The sequence below is a fragment of the Erpetoichthys calabaricus genome, chromosome 14, assembly GCF_900747795.2.
Source record: "Erpetoichthys calabaricus chromosome 14, fErpCal1.3, whole genome shotgun sequence".
Taxonomy (NCBI): Eukaryota; Metazoa; Chordata; class Cladistia; order Polypteriformes; family Polypteridae; genus Erpetoichthys; species Erpetoichthys calabaricus.
In genome coordinates, this window is record NC_041407.2 from 71836103 (window position 1) to 71857311 (window position 21209).

General features: G+C 37.5%; 1 protein-coding gene across 1 annotated transcript in view; it reads left to right on the top strand.

Annotated features, from left to right (window-relative positions):
- grik3 (glutamate ionotropic receptor kainate type subunit 3) overlaps positions 1 to 21209 on the top strand; it is a 476278-nt gene that overhangs the window by 298641 nt on the left and 156428 nt on the right. The window contains 3 exon segments of the mRNA XM_051936208.1: positions 14172 to 14345; positions 15577 to 15720; positions 18906 to 19013. Coding sequence (XP_051792168.1) covers positions 14172 to 14345; positions 15577 to 15720; positions 18906 to 19013 — 426 coding nt within the window.

Genomic DNA, 21209 nt, shown 5'->3' on the forward strand with positions numbered 1-21209 from the left:
ATAACTGCCTCAACACTCCTGCATCTTCGATTTTGAATCCTGCACGGTTGCATGAGTACACAAAATTTCTCTGCCTGTTTTTTGTCCTCTGCCAAGAGATTGTCATACAAAAATGTAATGAAGAAGGTAAAAAAAACTTTCAGTAATGAACCATAAGAAAGTGGTCATTACTTTCTTTGACTCTTAAAACCTTTTTAACTTTTGCAGTAAGAACAGAGTCCAGTAATGTTTCTGGATCATACTGGGGGGTATTCCCTCACAATGCTGGGAATGGTGGTATCAATGAACTTAAACTGTTCTGCTCTTTCTGTAATTAAAGATAGCAGCATCTTTATCGCTGATGCTTTCAGCATTTTATCAATGGCAATGCCCAGTTTAGTTAGTAAATAAACCTCACCCCATTACTCATTTTTGTGATTTAAACTAATTCTGCCCTCATTTGGCTTATACTGTTTGAAACACCCGCTGCATGTAGATGTGGTGCTCTATTTCCTATGAAATTCTTGATTAAAGTCATATTGAACTACAAGGCCAGTACAATTGTAGACTCCACGGCCATTGAATGTTTGGCTGCTTCCTTAGTAAGCTAAGAAGAATAGGATCTCCCTTACCTAAACCTGCACCCTTTGGCCTTTAACACACATCTGCTTTTCTAGATTATCTACAGTACAGTCATTTCTGTCGCTTTGTATACATTAGATGTTAAGCTAACTGGTTTGAACATCTCGTTTTATGTCATACTGCAGCACTGATTAAATTCTGGTCCTTAGGAACTTATTCAATTAATAGTGACTTTTACAAAATCATTTTTAGTGCTTTGGGTATGTAACTGCTAATTTGTTTAGGAATTGGAGGACACGAGACCACATGTAATCATCTCTGCTGATTAAGATGATTAAGTGTTCAGCTCTTTTAACAGCTTATTATCTTTGATAGGAACGATTCCTGCATTTTTGGGGATTCTTGTTTTAAATCTAGGCCATTGCTGCTTTACTATATTAAAATCTAGAATTTTACTTTGATCTATATCCTTAAACTTGACCTGTAATAAATGTGCATCCTGTCCAGGCCATGATGTTTCATGGTCCAGAAATAGATTAAGTGGTTATAAGAATGTTATAATTACTTCTTTAAGCTTTTTTGCATTTTTAAAATTAAGTTTAACAGCTTCCTTGTTTAGTTGGTTCTTCACGTTTGTACTTAGGTTGTCAAATCTGTGCCTAACTATTAAAATCCATTATTACATTGATTCAGAATAATCTGGAAAGAAGTTATACGATAATACCAACAGGCTAAGTAGACTGAGCAGAATTTGGCTCAGTCTATATTGTACTATGTGTCCAACTATTTTTTTTTTTATTAATTGCGCTTCCATTTACAAGCTCAGAGTACATTTATAAATGCAAAATATTCATACTTTCATTCATTCATTCATCTTCCAAACCCACCTACTCCAACAAGAGCAGGGTAATAACTTGCAATCTGTACAGAAAGTGATTTTAATTCAGGACTCTGGGACAGCACAAGTTGTAATTAGAGACATTTTTTTATTTTCATAAGAATAAAGTTGGAATCCTTACAGAAAGCATGGGTTTGTCTCTTAAGACTCATCATTACTATGTATTTTATATTCAGGGCTGCCTCAGTGTATTATATGCTATTTCAGTAGTCATGTTAACATTTCAATTTCCCCTGTTGATATGGCAACCTTGTCAATGCGTTGCTGGCAGGTCCAATTATAATAATGGGCTTACAGCCTTTGAAAGTATACCCCAGATGGGTTATGCAGTGGCTAAAGAGAGTAGTTATAACAAGTTAATGGAGTCAAAGGGACAAATCCCAGCTCTGCTTTGTATTTAAGCATAACAGGCTGTTCACGCTAGAGCATGACCACACTCTCTAAGTTTCTTTTTTGTCTATGCTAATGTTTTCTTTGGGTTTAATGTTTATAATTACATTTTTTAATGTGGGTATTGTCATTTTGAAATAACAGTTGTATCATCCTGTGAAGAATTATGCCACTAAACTAAAAAAATACTGTACTAAAGAGCTTTTCACTTAATGAAGACCAGTGTTGCTTATGTCCTGAAGCCTAAGTGGCCATGTGCTGACTTGTTTTTGACAAATATTTGTGGACAAAGGAAAGCTTTCTAAAACAATACGGTGTGGTTTAAAGGCTTAAATTTTTCTGAACTGATGCTAGCTAATTTAAACTGTGCTAACACAGATATCTGGATTTGTCAACAGTATAGCCCTTTTAAACAGTATGTAAATATTGATGTAAGAGCAGCAATTTTATATTTCTATTTATTTGCATAAAAGGTTATTTTATCCATCTGTCTTACAGAGGAGTTCATACAATCAGTAAACATTAGATTCAGTGACTGTTTGTGATAAGTGTTACAGGACAACAACAACAACTACAATTTATTTATATAGATAGATAGATAGATAGATAGATAGATAGATAGATAGATAGATACTTTATTAATCCCAATGGGAAATTCACATAAGAATATATATAGCACATTTTCATAGAAATTATGTAGCTCAAAGTGCTTTTCAAGATGAAGAAAGAAAAATATAAAAATAAGATTAGGCAATACTAAGTAACAAAGAATAAAGTAAGGTCCGATTGCCAAGAGGTCAGAAATAGCAACAAAAAAAACAAACTCCAGAGGGCTGGAGAAAAAAAAAAAACAAAATCTGCAGGGGTTCTGAGGCCACAAGACCACCCAGCCCCCAATGGGCATTCTACCTAAAACATAAATAACATGACATAACAAGGTTACAAAAGAAGAGCGATTATTCTTCTCTTTCGGTCAAGTCTTGGGGAAACATTCCTTTTGCAATTTCCACTATGTGATATTTTATGTATGACAACATCATTCTCTACCTTCAATGCAAAACTTAAAATATATGAAATATTTTTCAGCCAATTTTAATATTGTTTTTAAGCATAACTTGTATCATTTTAACTTCCTGAGTGTATTTAGTGTTTTGGCAATATATTACAAAATAATTATATTGATTTTCACTTCAGTCATTCCCTTCTCTCTCAAAAAAAAAAAAAAATCTGATTACTTTTTGATTTGGTAAGATGAGTAGCATACTGAAATAATATTCATCGAGCTCTTCACCCCTGTATTACCTCTGTGTTAATGGTATTATTTTATCACCCAAAAGAAATTGCCCGAGTTATTAGAGCATGAAAAGACTGAAAAGAAGATTTTAAATGTAATTGCTACCGTGTTTCTTTGAAATTGCCTTGCATCATTTTGATAATGTGTCCAAAGGCTTATCTTGCTGAACTTGTAGTTTTGGAAAATGGAGTACAGAACATGTATTAATTTATTTTACCTATTTGTTTATTTCTTTCTTTATTTATTTTCTCCTGAGATGATGGTTGGCTTTCATTGCCCTCATATATTACTATTAGAAAATGAATTGTGTGGGAGTTCAGACACAGACAGACAGACACCAATAAGTCCAACACACGTGTTTATTTACAGTATTTACACTTGCCAAGTCTGGCACAGCACACAGCGCCCCAGCACCAATCACCCATAGGTCCAGGCTTTGTAATGCCTTCCTTCACCGCCACCGCCACCGCCTCCACTCCACTCCACTCCACTCCACTCCACTCCACTCCACTCCTCTCCTCTCCTCTCCTCTCCTCTCCTCTCCTCTCCTCCGAGCTCTGTCCTCTTACTCCGGCTGATGACTGGAGGGAGGCGGCCCCTTTTATGTCCACCCGGACGTGCTCCAGGTGCCCTCTGATGAGCTTCCTGCGGCACTTCCTTGTGTGGCGGAAGTGCCACATGAGCACCCGGAAGCACTCCGGGTGTCCCTGGTAATACTGTAATAGTCCAGGGCTTCACAGTCTTCTGAGCACCCCCTGGGCCCCTATAGGGTTGAGGTTCCATGCTTTATTTCCGTGGCCCCCACACAAACCAGGGCGGCTGCCCTCTCGTGGTCCAGGGGAGGCATAGTCCCTCTTCCGGTCCTTCTTGGTGTCCCGGCTGGGCACAGCCCCCAGTGGCTCGCCACGATTGTTTATTTTATTTGTTAATAATTCTGTATAGTGTTGTATTTAAAATCTGATAGAAAGATGGAGCTAATAAAAAGAAATGAAGTTGGAATTGTTAATGCAAAAACATATTATTATTTAGGGCATCATTTATCATGACAAAAAGAAAAACAAAGAAACATTATGATGTGGAACCATGTGGCATAAGCATTATTTATTTTGTTCAAAGATATTTAAACTTATTTTATTTTTATTGATTTTTTACTCAGAGTATTCCAATTTTTCTTCCACATCAAAAATTCCATGGTTGTTAGTTCATCATTCTAAACTGGCCTCATGTTAGTGTGGGAGAGAAAGTGTCCTGTGAGGGACTGGTACTACAGTGAGAGTTACTAATAATTATAATTAATTCCATTTATATAGCGCTTGCTTTTTTTCTATTCTTTTTTTTTTGGGAGTTTCATTATACAGTAAAACCTGGCTATTGTCGGATTTCATTCTCTTGGATTTGTGTATCTTCTATTATAATAGTGTAACCCTTTTCAAGACGCCTGCAGTCTAATTGTGCTTATTGGTGGATAAAGTCTTCACTGTGGGCTACAGACTGAGGTGGGGATGGACATCAGAGAGTTGGATTCGCAGCCATGTGCAGCAGAAAAACAACTCTATGTGGCATAAACAGCACATGAAATTGAGCGATAACAGGTCTGTGATGCCCTTAGATGTCTGGGGTTGCATGTATGCTACACTGGAAGAACCAACATCTGTCTACCTGGTGCCGAATGGCACAGGTAAGCCATTGAACCCCATTTGTAATGGGGACCGGGGCTTATACTTGTTCAATGAATTCCCAGTAAGTATAAATCATAAGTCCCTTCCCTTTGTACACACTGCTCCTCACTACTTTAATTTGGATAGTTTAGTGACGTCCTTTGATTAGATCAGCTCGGGTTGCCTTCAACCTCTGGCAGAGACCCTAGAGATGATTAAACTGGAGTATAAGTAAAAGTTGTAACAAGGTTTCCATAGGTGAACCTGTGGAAGGACCATTACCAAGCCTAAAGAGACCCTGTCCCCAACCCACCAAAGCTAAATTTATTTCTGTAAATCTATATGTATATATACTTCTTATCATGTAGACCTTAACCTTGCCTCAAACCCTGCCTTTGTATGTTTAGTCTTACCAGCCAGGTCATTTAAGTTAAATGTTTCTCCTTTCTTATTACATCTATAATTATTCAGTGTACTAGAACATGCATGAGAAAAACATACATATTTACTTACGTATCATAGACAGTATGCACAAAATACAAGCAATCAAAGTATAAATGCTTGCAAAATAATAATAATACAACCTTGTTCGTGTCAACCATCCAATACAGTTAGATTACCAGGTGGCTTTCTGTCTTAGTATGCTGATTAGTCAATGGTTCAAAGTGGTTCAACATGGCCCTTGATCCAGCATGCCATTTGAACAGGGCAGCAGAAATCTCCTAGGGATGGGAAATGACACAGAGAAAGTAAGACTCTGTACGAACCACAATTTCAAGGAATTCTATGGCCTCTTGATACATCTCTTGAATTAGAAGGTGTGCAGTTCCCAATGAAACACCTCAAGCATGACTCCCCATTCCCACCCATGCATTTCTCCTCAAGGTGGGAAGGGAAGCCTTCCTGTCTCTTCCATTTCAGCCTTAAAATCCTAGCCATCTGTATTCCCCAAGACCAGCTGTCCTGGCCAGTGAATTTCTGCTTTGGAATTTCAGCTAGCGCTACCTGCTTGCAGAAAACGTATCTTGATCCGGTAAGTAGTAAATGCCCCCCGAGTCCCCATCTCGAACAAGGTCTGGCTTAGACATCTTCCCTGCTATTTAAAATGTATTGTTAGACATTAATAAAAAAAAATATTAACAAACTGTAAATGCTAGATACTGCTTACTGCACAGAAGGTGGTGGTGGGTGAGGGGGTGTGATTTGAAAAATTTGCCTCCAGGACAAATGTGTTTGTTGACACCATGTATAGGATTGCATATTGCCCATAACTGCATGTGCTTCCCCTCTGATTTCTTCAGTTTTTCTTCCATATCCCACAACAATATTAATTGGGACTGTGTAAAAACAGTATGTATGTATGTATGAGTGGCGGTAATCTCATGTGCTCTCCAAAGCTGGTCATTGCTTTGTGCCTGATACTGCCAAGAAAGACTCGAGCCTCCCAGAACTCTGTATTAGATTAAATGAGCATGTGAATGTTATGTTATGAATGTTAATGTCAGTGGGCAGGAAATTTAATGGAGCCAAAAGAAACATTAAAATATAACTAATGAAACTGTGTATACAATGGGTGCCATGTCATCTAGCACCCTCTAACATAGTAAAAAGGTTTTTTTTTATTCAGTAAAGAGTTGCATTACATTACACTCCCTGCCGCCTGCTTCTGTGAACACAAATATTTTTAATTACAGTAATTATTCCTTAACGGCCCACTGCGTTTTTCAGATATCAGCCTAGTATGTTGTACAAAAGGCCAGTTTAAAATCAAAGTACGATTTCAATTTGTAAGGCAGCAGATGCACTCTACAGTGGGGACAATTGCTTGTTGAGACAGTCGGTATAGTATGCTTGATTAATAGTTCATAGTGCAATCTACATGCTCTAATAAGAAACAATGTAGAATTAAGCATTCAGGAATAAAGTTTTTCCAGTATCTAAATTTGGAAATCATTGTTTAAGTAGAATATCTTTGTTTAATATAAACATTGAATTTGAGAAAGCTGTAGATTTAGTTTTTTTCTTTTTTCTTTCAAAAATAAGCATTATTAGATACAGTACTTGCAATGTACTTAAAATTACAAGAACCAATCTGTTATCCAATATAGTTTGCTTACATTTTCATCATTCATATTACAAAGAATTAATCCTTGAGGAAAAATGTATATTGTAATGGCTGTTAATGAAATTATTATGTCGCTAAAATTGCATGGGCCTTGCAGCAGTTACATGGATGCCAGTAGGTAAATTGTTTCACTTTATAATTTCTGGTGGCAGTGATTCTCAGGCCTCTCTGATATGCGTCTGTTTTCTAGTAGTATCAGGCCCATGGGGCACTAATGAATTAGTCTATTATGTTGAAGTGAATGTTTCTAAAATGTCCCCAGTTGATCATGAATGCAGTGTGTGTCAACATTTGGCTAGATACGCATTGACACGTTGCCAAATTACAAGGTTGAGCACAGATCAGTGCATACATTCCTCAGCTTGCGTGTATGCTTATTTCTTGGAAAGATTCAGAAATGATATTCTGACTGTAGTGGTATTAAAATGTTGCAGTGAAAAATAATTGCCATTGTACTTGTTAGGAACAGTTCTACCAATCTACACAACCTAGACCTATTAGTTTTTAAATAAAAGAGTTAATTAAGGAATTTATTTTCTAATTACCATACATTTTCAACAGTGGATTAGTAGAACAATTGTGCTATGTATATTAAATTACCTTATTACATTTTACAATTTAATTTTATGTTTTTCTGATTAGATATTTTAATATAGTGTGTAACTGGAATCCAATGAAAATACCTATCTTGCAGAATGGTGTGGGTGGTGCAGTAGCTCCTGCTGCTCCCTCACAAGCCCTCGAGTCCTGACCAGGTCCTGTCTGTGTAGCATTTAAATGTTCTACTTTGATTAGATTAAATTAAATAAAGTTTATTAATCCCAAGAGGAAATTCAGATGCATATAGTAGCAGAACGAGAATAAAGACTCACAGGACAAATGATACAGCCAGCCAATCGATTGATACATATATATATATATATATATATATATATATATATATATATATATATATATATAAATAAATAAATAATGTATATTGTGCAGAAGTTTCAAAATGAACATAAAGAGTATGTCGTGAGGAGGCACTAAATTATCTGATAGCAGTGGGCAAAAAATACCCCCAGAGGTGCTCCTTAACACACTGTGGTGGAATAAGCCTGTGGCTAAAATTTCTCCAAGACAGCACCTCCTTGTGGAGGGGATGGAGGTGGGTTTTCATGATGGCATCCAATTTTGCCATCGTCCTCTTTTCCACAACAGCTTCCAGCGTGTTCAGTATGATGAAGCAGGCTTTCATAATAGGTTTGTTCATGCATTGTGCATTTTTTGAGCTCAGGTTGCTTCCCCAGGAGACTACAGTGTAGAACACCACTCTGGCTACTATAGACTGGTAGAACAATTCCAGCAGCTTGCTGCACACATCAAGAGACCTGAGTCTACTTAGCAAGTACAGTTTGCTCTGGCCTTTCTTGCATAGTGCCACTGTGTTATCTGGCAGGTCCAGTTTGTTGTTTATGTGAACCACCAAGTAGTTGTAGCTCTGCATCACTTCCATGTCCTCCCACTGGATGGTCTCAGGTGCTCCTTGGCATGCTGGAATTCCTCAAACAGCTCTTTTGCCTTGCTGATGTTGATTTCCAGGTGGTTCTTCTTGTGCCACAAGACAAAGTCCTCCAGAAACTTCCTGTACTCTGACTCATCTCCATTATTAATGAAGCCTATGATGGATTTCTGTAGGTGGCAAGTGCTGGTATTGTGCTGGAAGTCTGTCGTGTAGAAGGTGAGCATGAAGGGAGACACGACAGCTCTCAGAGGTGCACTAGTATTACACACCACTTCAGACACACATTCCCTCAGACTCACAAACTGCTGTCTGTTGGACATGTAGTCCATGATCCAAGAGATTGTCTGTTTGTAGTTTTTCTTGGTACTCTTACAAAGACGTATGCAATATGCAGCTCTGCATTTCCATGGTGTACTGCAGGTGCATGCATAAGTATGTGAAGTTCTGCCACCCATGCATTCAGGGATTGTCCATACCCTTTATCCCATTGTGCTGGGTTAAGCACTGCTGCTATACTTCTGACTTGTTTCACTGACTAGTAGAACTGCAATACATTGCACCACTGGTTATCAAAGTGTTTTGAACTGAGGGCCACTTTCTTAAAGTCAAAGACATGGATGACCACCTATGGCCTAAAGGCACTTATTACTGTAAATTCTGCATTACAATTACAACATTCTTTTTTTTATGTGTACTAATTCGAAAGATACTGTAAAGACCCAACAAGCTCAAGAAGAGGAGCTGGCACAAAGATTCAAATAGTGAGTTAGTATAGCTGTTTATTGGAATACACCTCCTTAATTTTCAGTGCCTGTAGTACTCTTGCTGTTATACCTTTAGAAGGTGCCCTACAGAAGACAACAAAAACACAGCACAGACAGATCTCTGTCAGACATGCACTGTCCCTCAGTCTCTTTCTATGTTGCAGGCTAATTCTTGTACTGCTACTCTGTGAGCTACCATGCTGACTTAGTTTTGGTGGTCTCCACTGCAGGTCTCCACTTCTCACCGGGTGACTTCTCTCAGATCTAGAAGGCCTAATCTGTCCCTGTTTGAATCTCTTGCCTACCAGGTGCTCGACCCTATCAACCTAGAAGGATACTCTGGTTTACAAGATTAACATTCAGATGTTTTTGAGGGCTGCGGTGGGTTGGCACCCTGCCTGGGATTGGTTCCTGCCTTGTGCCCTGTGTTGGCTGGGACTGGCTTCAGCAGACCCCCGTGACCCTGTGTTCGGATTCAGCGGGTTGGAAAATGGATGGATGGATGGATGTTTTTGAGGGTTTCTGTCTCAGACTCCCAAATGATTCATAATGAGGCCTTGAAAATGGTGTTACTGCACACAAACTTGGAAAATGAGTACATTAGAATCAGCGTGCATCAGTCAGCATCTTCACAGAATTAAAAAATTGATCTTGAGGTGGACATCAAGGTGGATTTAAAAAAAAGAGTCCTACATTGTGAAGTAGGTAGGTTGGAAGGGAGAAAGACTGAAATGTCAAAAGAGAGAGACAGGAGGCAAACACTTGAACCATACAGGATCGGAACAGGAAGGAGTAATATAATAGTAAAAAAAATGTTATCATCTGTAAGGTCAGACAGGGTGGTCTAAGGACAGTGTCTTAGGGCCATTTCATGTAACCTTATCCGGAAGAAAGTTCTTTTAAGAAAGATGACTATGTCAGGCCACGAATTACCTACCCAATGCTCATGGGCCACACTTTGAAAACCACTGTAGCATACTAAATGCGTACTTCTGATCAGAAATCTAAAAGAATAACAGACAGTATAGTTAATACATGTACACTGTTATCAAGTCTCCAAAATCATATCCAGCCTTCCATTTTCTGAACTAATTTCCATTTAACGGGATTGTTAGATCACAACCTGGCAAAATCAAGGGTTCAGCAGAAACCAGACTACCACAGTCAGAGCCCATTTACTGTACACACCATCATATATGACTCGGGTTTTGATTCAACAGTTAATCTAACCTGTCTTTGTGATGTTGCAGTGCAACTGAGTACTATATGCAATGGCATGCCAGTTCTAAAAGAGTAATAAACACACTCTACTGGTTAGGTGTTGCTATGAAAGTCTTTTGCATCAAAAATAGTGTTTAAAAAATAACCACTAATGGACATAATGCCCTATATTTTTACCTGGCTGGCTCATAGTTTTGGTGAAGTGGATTGTTTTGATGTGCACGAGAGGCCCATATCACTTTACCATAATTGTGGTTTCTCTTGGTAAACATATGGGAAGAACTCCAGAGATGCTGCTCGTCTGTAGTTACCTACCATGCCCTAACAAAAAAGGGACCATAGCAAGCATGCCTCCTGTTCTTTTGCCCTCTCCCTCTCTTTCCAAGCCTGGCTACGCATTGCCAGCCTGGCCCACAGATAAAACTCACATGAGCACATGCAGACAAATGTGCAGGCTCAGATGGTGATATGGCCAGGAATTAATCCCTGTATATATGATGTAGATGTGTTTACCATACGCCAATAGGCCACTGTACAGCATTTATGGTTTTTGTTTATCTTAATTAAAAGTTCACAGTTAATGGACTTACTTGTAAGTGCTGTATACAGTTGTACTATAGTCAGATTAATACTGAAACATGCTATTCATGCATGGGCATTAATGACAGCAAATAATGAGCAGTATAACTTGATCTGAATAAGCTGGTATAGCTAAGTTCTGATGCAGTCGTATCCTTCCAGTCTCATTATCTGTAAATGATATCAGTCATTGAAATTACCTGCAGAGAGACACAATGTCGACTTGAAGCTCCGTTTAAAATGCTCATTTGTGCTGCCATTATAGTGCAAATAAGATGACGGTTGTGAACAGCAAGCATTGCTTGCATGCTTAAAACCTCAATGAAGTGTGCAATGTCAAAAGGGTCTAATTAAAGTAGATTTTGTTAGCAAAATGTGAGAAGAGGTGAGCAGCCAGGCAGTCAGTGGAAAAATACCTTGGATAAATGAAAATGCATTATCATTTTGATTCTTATGTAAGGAAACACTCATAAGGAATAATGTGTAATGTCAGATTTGACTACTGTTGCATGCAGTGTGTCTTACTCTACTTAATATCAAAAGATGACATACACCCTGGAGTCTGCTGGGTCTTCAGTTTGTACTGCAGAATCCCCGGGACCTGGAGCCTTTCCCACCCAGAACCTTCCTTAGATGGGATGCTGATCCCACACTAGGCACACTTTTTCACACTTTGGGCAAATATCTAAGCGAATTTAAGAACAGCATTCAACGCTACCCAGATAGTCTTAGGAACGTATTACATATTACAATATTGTAAAAGATCTTTGTTGACTGCTTTAGAAATGCAACACAAAGTTTTTTGTTTATTTTAAAATCATTTTGATCTTAATTTTTGGTTTCGTTGAATGGTAACAGAAACTGTTTCAAGCGGAAATATGGTTATGTTTTTTTTCAAGCAGGTACAAAGTTGAATGGATGGGTAGACTATAGGTTACAGAACAGAATAACATGGTTGCACAGGATCTTAGAATCTTCTTAGCCTAAAATTAGCTCTATTTACAGCTGTGTCTTCTTGAAGCATTCTAGACTACAATTTGTATTGCTACCTCAAAATTCTATGTGGAGTCCTTTTGCTGCAAGACAATGTCTGCCCATACACTACTAAGAACACCAAGGCTTGTCTGGAGAAACTGAAGTTTGACGTATTGCCACATCCTCCTCATTCGTCAGATTTGGCACCGTGTGATTTCCACCTTTTTGGGCTGCTAAAAAACATCTGGGTGGTCTTCGATTCAAGACAGATGACAATGTAAAGAAACCGGTGCACAAGTAGTTGCGGGTAGATGACAAAACCTTTTATTCTGCTGGAATCCAGGCACTTCCAGGCAGGTGGTGCAAGTGCATTCAGAAGGGTGATGACTACATTGAGAAATGACATTATCCGTTTTGTTAAGGTTAATTCCATTTTCTAACAAATCCCATTTTGTTAATTTTAGCTTGAATAAGAAAATAAAATAAGAAAATTTGTCTTATCAGCCTATTCTGTTGTCCCACATTATATACCAGCAATGCCAATGCACATTGTAGTAATGACTTCCTTACACCTGCTCAGGCCATGTGAGCAAGGTTTATAGCTGTAAATGCTACTGACTGATAACATTGCATTGTGGGCAATGGATGAGTAAAAATAATAAATTGATGAGCAGGTCGGGATACCAAAGCCCAACACAGCTAAATTAGAGTCACTTAATCAGGCCAATGTGGTAGCAATCAACATTGCATTTTACCACCAAATTTAGATATAAGAGTAGTTAGTTCAATGAGCGGCGCTGAGAAAAAGCGACGAAAACTGGTGGCTCTCTCTGAAGAGGAAATTGCTGCCACGAGGGAAAGGGATCATGTGTGTATTATTATACCAGACCAAATGGACAACAAATGTGTCAAATAAAAAACATGGGATCCATGTTAAAATGATATAAAACACAGATTAATTACGTTAGTTTTCACAAGTCACAATGTCCAGATACTCCTAGCCGTTTTACAGTATATTTACACGCCCCATTATTAAAATCTTCAGGCCTTATATGAGGATGAGTAGCTGTTCAACAGAAAGCTTGATTTCCTAATTCTTGAAAGTAGACTCATTCATTCTGTAATTTACATAGTTATTTAGGATTTAGGTGTTCCATTTGTGTATCTATGAAATTTTAATCTATTTTCGAAGCAGTAATGGCCAGGCTCCTGTTATTCGGGTTTCTGTTTTGAACAAAAGGAGTTCAAATTTAGAGCTAATCCTGCTGTGTGTTTGCTGATTTTGGCACACATATGTGCCCTCAGATTGTACTGCCAGGTGGCTGACTGCTTTCTTTTCACTAAATCAGTGGGTTTTGCTAAAGCACTGAACAGTGGCAGGGTGTCCATTCAGTAGGGGGTCTCTCATGAATAAAGAATACTAAAATGCACATTCTCTCCGCCTTTCCCTATTTGCCTATCACCATATTTAACAAAAATTAGAGCTTAAGTCCAATGCAGTACCTCCCGGGAAGTGCCAGTCATGACCAACAAATTAATAAATGATGCCAGTCCCAAAGGTCACACCGTATACCATTTCACGGATCCCTGGGAACATTTGGCAGAAGTAGAGATAGAATAAAAAGCCTCATTCATTTACAAATTTGAGGCTTTCCATATTATTATCATTTATTATGAGGGTGGCAAGCTGTTGCTAAGTGTCCCTGAAAAGTGTTTCCATTGCTTAAATTACAGGGGTGTTTGTCATGAATGATGAAAATCAGATCAGATGCTAACCCAAGAACTACCAAATGTATTCAGTGCTGCAGCTAGCTGAAAAGAAATGAATCACTTTAAAGGAAAAAAAAACAACATTTTTTTATGTTGACTGAATCAGGTTTTTGCAGCTTCAAATCCTATATTGATTCCAAATGTTAATTACATTTTCTGTTCATTGCAGTTATGATATGCATGTGCAGATGGATGCACATTAAAGCTCAAGTTAAATCCGACAGTAAAAGTTGAGAAAGGTCTGTGTTGTGCTTTTATAGACTGACATGCACAGAATGCATGAAATCCCTTATCCCCTCTGTAGCTAAGCCGCAAGCAGACCATAATCCCATTGCCTTTTTGTGGAAACACAAAGAGCGCCATGCCTTTTCACAGAGCAACAATCAAGTGCAATTCCTGTGTGCTAAATTAGATCTTTTCTTTCCAAAGGACCTTTATGCACTTGACTTAGAACCATATCGCTACTGTGGAGTTAATGTAACTGGGTTCCGGATTTTGAACACAGACAACCCGCACGTGACTTCCGTGGTAGAAAAATGGTCTATGGAGCAACTCCAAGCAACACCAAAGCCAGAATCGGGACTTATAGATGGAGTTATGACGGTATGACAGGTGTTTTCTTATAATCTCTTGCTGCCTTTATTAAATACAACTTGCAAACAAATACATCAGATGCTGTCTTTGAGAATGTCCTTTTCTTTGTTATATTCCTTTGCCTGAAATGAGTGTGCTGATATATAATGCACACTTTACAGAGTGTGAAGCATGTTTTCCTTAATTCTCTTACAATTTAATAATGGAGAATTATACATTATAATTAAACAAATGTAATGAAAACAGATTAATGTATCACCAGGAGTCAACTTTTTTTTAAATTTCTTAATTGTTTATAAATAAAGCAGGAAGATGCCATATATAACAGCTTAATTATACAGTAAATAAGCTAAATGTAAAGTTGATATAATTTGTTTTCTATAAAAAGGCCATCATAGCAGCATAGTGGTTACCATGGATGCCTCGCAGCTCCAGCTTTCATGCTCAGCTCAGCCACTGTTTGTGTCGAGTTTTACCATTCTCCCCTTGTCTGCGGGGGTTTTCTTTTTTTTTTTCTTCAAACATCTAAGTTTGAATGCTGACTCTAAATTGCCCTTAACATAACTGCGTGTAGTTGTGTGCATGACTGTACCCTGTGATTGACTGGCGTCCCGTCTAGGGTTGATTCCTTCCTTGTGCCTACTACTGAAGCAGAAATGTTAGTCATCACATCCCCGTCACCCTGCGTATATGGAAAATAGATCATTTAAACATTCCTCCAAACCTACTAATTAGAATGCCGGGTCACGGAGTCAGAGTTTGCAATATTGATAGCACGTTCCCACATAGCAGGTCAATTTGGAGTCATCACTCAGACTAACCTCCCTGTATTTGGGATGTGGAAGAAAACTGAAGTACGTGAACAGAACCCTTGTAGAGTTGCACAAACTCCTCTTTGAAGGGTTTTGAGCCTGAAACAAATACCTTGAAGCGATGAAGCAACAGCATTAACCCCAACAATTGTGCAAGCCAGAGATGTAACACAGAAAAGGACAAAACAAATCTGTGCCCTACATAAGGTAACTTATCAAGTTAAGATTAGCAGAGCCCTAAAGTGTAAAAACAAAGTATATTAACTTAGTGTAAAGATTTACAGCATGACAATCAATAATTCCTACTCTTTTATAAAGATTCAGTCATTTAAAAGACATACTCACCAATATGCTAAAATCATTATGAGAGTGTTTTCTCAAATCACCTGGAATTCTATCAGTTGAAATAATGTTTCCCTTTACTTCAGACAGATGCTGCTCTGACCTATGATGCTGTTCATATAGTGTCTGTGTCGTATCAACGAGCCCCCCAGATGACTGTCAACTCTTTGCAGTGTCACCGACACAAACCTTGGAGGCTTGGTGGTCGCTTTATGAATTTTATCAAAGAGGTAATTCACTCACTCTATGTTACGCTACATTTGCTGTTTTTGTGTGCTTCTTTGCTTTTCTTGAAAATGATAACATCTAAGAAAGGGTACTGGTATTATTTTAAGGAGATAGACTACATTTTTGAACAAGAAAAAAAAAGCCTGCAGTCTTTCTCTGAACAAATGGAAAATCTGTGCAAAATTTGGTGATACGGAGATTGAATGCTGGCCAAACACACATTCAGTTTTATATATTAGGTATACAGCATATATTGATTTGTGGATGGGAGTTGAGGAAAGTGTTACTAGAATAATAAATTGTTTATAGGAAAGGCACATAATTTGTCTTTTTTTATTTTTTAAAAGTCCAGCTTTTCACATTTAGGGTTTTTTTGGATGCTTATATTTTATGGAGAGCAGCATAGAGCAACAACAAAAGTTTATTTCTGGTTGAAATGTTCTCCCTGTGTTCATGTGAGTTTCTGCTGCAGGGTCGGGTTTTCTAGTATGAAAGTGCATTGCATGGATTTATTTGTTGTTTCTGCCACCCCTGTTAGAAAGAAGAAACCATTCTAAATGCATACAAAACATACAGCAAACATACTTAATCTATTTCAGGGTTGTTGGAGGCTTAAGCATTTTCCTACAGCATTTGCCCCAAGGCAGAGGGTTGGGAATAAAAACTCCACTGTCCATAATTCCCTGCTGGTCTTTGGGGCACTCCCATGCTACAAGGAGGGCTCCATCTAGCGGCCTGGGGGTGCTGGCCGGGATAAACAGCCGGCCATCTCTCACACTATCTATCTATCTATCTATCTATCTATCTATCTATCTATCTATCTATCTATCTATCTATCTATCTATCTATCTATCTATCTATAACAGTCCCCATACTGTAAATGACTGTAAATAGATGGCAGCATATTTATAAAATACCAGTAAGTCATGACAGTCAAAGGACTATCCTGCACATGTCCAGTAACATGGGCTAAGTCCCAGTTTTCTTAATCGGTTACTGCACTGCTAGGTAGCCTACCATATATTAAATATTTTAGTTTGTTTTTCTGTATATTAGGAAATGTTTCAAACCTCAAAGAACCAGCTTCATATTGCTTTGTCAAGCAATAGTTCCATGAGGAACCACACAAACCAATAAAGAACCATAAATGGCCATTAAAGAACCATTATTTTTAACAGTGAACAGTATGAGGCTAATTTAGAATCGCCAATTATCCTAATACTTTACCTTGTTTTGTGAAGAAAACTGGAGATTGTAAAGAAAAGTACTAATTATTACACCATGGTGCGGTTTCTCAAATGAATACATGGGCTTGACACTCTGACCATTTGTTCTGTATCATAGTTTTAGATAAGTCATAGACTTCTTCAAAATCTCTAGTAGAAAAATTTTAGAAAAAATAATTCCTACTATTTCTCCATTAATAAATTTCCTTAATCTATTTTGTAGCCAGGGGCCCAAATCCTGTCCCAAGAAGGCACACTCATACACAGTTTGGGTATTTTACTTCACTAGTTAACCTAAAATGTATGTTTTTGGGATGTGGGAAGAAAAAAATAATTGTAATACCTGGAAATAAATATATGCAGATGTTAATTACTACACCGATTTATACAACAAAAAGAGTTTTATTAATAAAATAGTGTAGGGTCTCAATTACTCTGTTGATCTCTGTATGAATTACAACCTTTAGCCTTTAAGCACAGTCTTTTTTAGCTCATTAACGTGATGCATGCAAGTAACAATAGGTGGTTGCTGAAAAAACTGACGGCTTTGAGTTTGGCTTAAAAAATGGCTTGAATAATAACCGAGGGAATCAACCTTGTCTTTTATTCCCTTTGAAATAACCATGATTGATTAAAATTGACTAATAAAACTGACTACTAATAATTATGAATTAGCGCTTAAAAATATTCTAGACACATTCAACTTGGTACACAAATAATGAATTGCTGCATCGTGCTGTGCATGAATTCGTTAGCAAACAGAGTAAAAAAATATATGACGTATTGATAATATTAATACACCTAAGACGTTTAAATAAAGATTTTCTTGCTAGAGCAGTGTAGCCTTCTGGTCTTCTCAGTATTCCATTTTCAGTGCTTAATATATTACAGTTTTTGTACTACTTAACTGGCCCATTTGAAAAAAATATGCAAATGGAATGCATACACAGAGCTCCAAGTGAAATTAATTTAGTTTTGCCACAATCACCTTTGGGAAAGAAAGTTGATGGTCTAAATTAATAACTAGGCCGTAAAATACCCGCAATCTCAGAGTTGAATGAAAAATTAAAAGACAGCCAACGATGTTGAAGTTGGACATCACTCTCCTTTGTGTAATTATAATTCTCATGCACCAAACACTTTTTGTAGAGTGTAATTTTCATTTGTATATCTTGTTTCAACCATTCCAGTGGTGTATGAAGCTGGAGTGTTACCTCTGCAGGACTGGATAGAATGCAGGAGCCAACCCTCAGACGGGATGCCACTCTAACACTGATCAAATTTACATGCATATCCTTACTCGCACAAAATTCCTAATGATGGTAGTATGCATGTCACTAACACATGGCAGGAAACCAGAATAACCAGAAAATAAAAGCACATCTGGGAATCGATACCTGCTTTTAGGAGTTATGCCTAACACTGCAGCATTAAACACTGCATAACATATTCAGAAGTCTAGTCTGTCCTGGAATATGTGGAAGAAACCTTTCTTAGAACTATTCTACTGTATTTCTATTGAAGTATTAAGACAAGCATCTTGTTACTGCTAAGTAATAGACTGCTTCAGCGGGTTCAAGTCTCGCTGCTCGTCACATCAAAAGCTTATACCAATCTACTTCACTGAATGCAGCAAAAGAAGGGTGCTTCTGAATGATTGCAGGATTGTTTTCTGTGTTACAAATGTAACTGGCAATCCAATTAAACCTTGGAACAAGATATATGTTCAGCTTAGGAGCTTTATCTGTAAATCAGGACAGAGGTTATAATAGGGTTTATAAGCAACTAAGTGAAAGTGCTTCATGAGGAACAATGGTGGAGATGATTGTTAATTAATCTTGCTCCAGTGGGAGACGATATTGTGACCGCTTCAATGTAAAATGTAATTAAAAGGAAACGTGGCTCAGAGCATTGATTAATGACACCTGGTAACTGCCATCTTTTTTTGTATCCATCTGCAGGCCCAATGGGAAGGACTAACAGGCCGGTTGGTGTTCAACAAGTCTAGTGGACTGCGGACTGATTTTGATTTGGACATAGTCAGTTTAAAAGAAGATGGGCTTGAAAAGGTACACCAATTTTAAACTCCTCTGATATGACCGAGTCTGTGAAAATACTAGATTGTCTCTCTTTTAGCTGAATATTAGCGTTTATCACAGCACTCACTTAATTAGAAACAAACATTCTGTGTTAATGTGGATGTCTTGTTTTAATGAGAAAATATTGAAATGTCGTCCCTTCTGCTTCCATATTGAGGGCTGATCTCGAAGACAACACTTGGCATGATGCAAAAGCAGATTGCACACTGAGAATTAAACACTCAAGGGATGGAGAACTCCTATAGTGCAGCAAAGAAACACTGGCATCATTCAAATCAGCTCCTAGGGTCAAAAAGCAATGAGCTGAAAAGACTGCAATAGAGTCTTTCATATTTTTCTTATATCCTCATTTCTAGAAAATGTGTTAAGGGGAAGTGCAACAATCCTTTGCATATGCTTCTGCATAACAAAACCATTGTTGGCCATGCTTGGTTAATTTTGTGTGGGCTCCTCCATTTTTAATGGGCAAAATGCAAATATGCTTCAAGTCATTACTGTTACAATAATGGCTTCCATTAAGTTGTTCTTTTTTTCACATCCATATTTGCTAATATAATTTACTTGCGAACAAGAAATTAATGGGTTGCGTTAAAGAAATGCATTAGTTAGTAGGTCATGAAACAAATTAGATTATAGCACTCCACTGTTAATTGCACTCTTTGTTAATGACATTGCTAGGTCATGTTTTCTATGACTATATAATAATGAGTGCCCTAATCATTTAGGAATATGTTTATTGAGTAGCAATAATTGAGAAAATAAATACACTTTAAGCCATACTTTACTAAATTACATAACTACTTGATTACATTTGTATCACAAACTTAGTTTATTGATTAAAACAAATGTCACCAATACATTACAGAAAGCATAATGATCATATATTACTATCTAAAATAGTTTCAGTATTTTTGAAGTTTAAGAAGATTTAGGAGTTTGCCCTTACCTATACTTTTATTCATTCAACCATTTTCTGAATGTAATGTTTTAATTGTATTATCATTTGAAGCTGGATCTATCCTGGTAACAGTGATTAGAAGATAGGTGTAAGCCCTGGACAATTCATCACAGAGTTCTTTTATTAACACACACTGATACTTGGCTCATACCAGACCAACTTTGAGCCTTTGGAATGTGGAGGAAAGTGGAATGTGAGGAGAAAGCCCACGCAAACACAAGGGGAACAAGTAAGGTTTAGGGTCCAGGAATTATTACCAGTACTCAACTATGCCACGCTAGTTAGTCACTATCACATTATGAGATCATGGGTTGACAAATGCAAAATAAATAAATAAAAGCAAATAATACTTACAACTGTCATATATGCATGGAAGACATAGTGGCACACATCAGAAATTAAATGTCCATGGTTCAAATCTCCCGTCAGGTCATTGTGTGGAGTTTGCATATTCTTCACATGTCTGCCTTGGTTTACCTGTGGATACTCTGCCTACAGTACAGTACCTGGTGTGCCTGTGGGGATGTGGGCTGAAAGTCAAATTGTCGATTGTGGCTTAGTTTAATGTGGATGTGGGATCTGCAAACCTCAACTGGATTAAATAGGTCTGAAAACCTGATGTTATAAATATTTCAAATTATATAAACAGCTTTCAGATGAAGAATTTATTTTTAATGCTTTACTTTGATCATGATATTTTAGTAATACTTAGGGTTCTGAGGTGCAATTGAAAACCAAAAGAAGCATTTCATAGTTTATGCATAAGTACTTTGAATTTGTGTCTTAGATTCTTCCATGTGTTAATCTGTGATATACTATTAGTATATGGACCAGGGAGCCACCACCATGCACAAACAGTGCTTGTATTGATTTAGTGATGAAGATGATATACCTAGAGTAGAGGCAGTAAGTGGCATAAAAACAAAACCTAACAAAAAATAAAGCTTGTGTGAAAATTGATGGAACAGAACAAAGGTTTCTTACACTGAAGTTGCCATGGTTGACACTTTCATTTAATAGAAAGTTATTCAGTTTTATAAAACTACCCAGTTAGGCCTTTACACAAAATTTGGAAGTGTCGCATTAATGGGTAAATCTACTTTCTGTGAGGTAGCGAGTAATGCATTGTGTTTATTCCACTTTTATACATTCCTTTCTAATAATCAATTTTTGCAATTTAAGAAGTACTTATATTGTTGACAAGCATT